This window comes from Colobus angolensis, unplaced genomic scaffold (genome assembly GCF_000951035.1).
Source record: "Colobus angolensis palliatus isolate OR3802 unplaced genomic scaffold, Cang.pa_1.0 Scaffold217, whole genome shotgun sequence".
NCBI classification, from domain to species: Eukaryota; Metazoa; Chordata; class Mammalia; order Primates; family Cercopithecidae; genus Colobus; species Colobus angolensis.
Genome location: NW_012115344.1, coordinates 3807731 through 3808866, shown reverse-complemented (window position 1 = coordinate 3808866; position 1136 = coordinate 3807731). Strand labels below are relative to the sequence as shown.

At 33.5% G+C, this 1136-nt stretch overlaps 1 protein-coding gene across 1 annotated transcript in view; it reads left to right on the top strand.

Moving 5' to 3' along the window:
• SLC9B1 (solute carrier family 9, subfamily B (NHA1, cation proton antiporter 1), member 1) overlaps positions 1–1136 on the top strand; it is a 126676-nt gene that overhangs the window by 76973 nt on the left and 48567 nt on the right. Inside the window, exon 4 of the mRNA XM_011943237.1 lies at positions 29–199. Within this exon, the coding sequence (XP_011798627.1) occupies positions 29–199 (171 nt within the window). The remainder of the gene's footprint in view (positions 1–28; positions 200–1136) is intronic.

Sequence of the window (1136 nt, the reverse complement as noted above, 5' to 3'; positions counted from 1 at the left end):
ATATAGCTGTACTTTTTTTGTATTTCAGGAGTTATACTCTTTATGATATGGTGTACGACCTGGTCAGTCTTAGGCTCTGAAGCTCTCCCTGGTGGAAATTTATTTGGATTGTTAATTATTTTTTATAGTGCCATTATTGGGGGAAAGATTTTACAACTCATTAGAATACCTTTAGTGCCTCCACTTCCACCTCTTCTTGGTAAGTATATAATTAGCTCTCTTTTCTTTATTATCGACTATATGCAAATTTTGAATATTTTCTTATAGAATTAGATATAATTCAGAAACATTTCAATGTAGTGTGTTTTATATAGTTTCTTCATATATATATTTACTGTATGCGTGTGTGTGTACAGCTCCTTTATAGATGTATTTGTTTTTCTCTCTGTCTACATATATACACCCACAAGTTTTATCCAAAATTTATTTTTAAAATAAATGTAATGTCCTCAGTATATTATTCCGTTGCTTTATTGTTTAATAGAATCTTTAAAAATCTTAGATTCACGGGGTACATGTGCAGGTTTGATACATGGATATATTGCATAATGGTGAGGTTTGGGCTCTAGTGGACCCATCACCAAATACGGAATACTATACCCAACAGGTCATTTTTCAACCTTAACCCTTTAACCCTCTCTCCTTTTGGACTCCCCAGTGTCTATTATTTCCATCTTTATGTCCATATGTACCCATTGTTTAGCTCCCACATGTAAGTGAGAACACACAGTATTTGATTTTTCTGTTTTTGAGTTATTTCACTTAGGATAATGATGTTCAGCTCTATCCATGTTGCTGCAAAGGACATGATGTCATTCTTTTTTATGACTGCATAGTATTGCATGGTGTATATGTACCACATTTTCTTTATTTAGTCATTTAAGTTGATTCCATGTCTTTTTATTATGAATAGTGCTACAATGAACATATGTGTGTATGTGTCTTTGCAGAAGAATGATTCACACATTGAACCATCCTTGTATTTCTGGAGTAAAACCCACTTAACTGCATTATCTTTTTGATGTACTATTGAATTCATTTTGCTAGTTGAGAATTTTTGCATCTACGTTCATCGGCAATATTGGCCAGTAGTGTGGTGTGTGTGTGTGTGTGTGTGTGTGTGTGTGTGTGTGTGT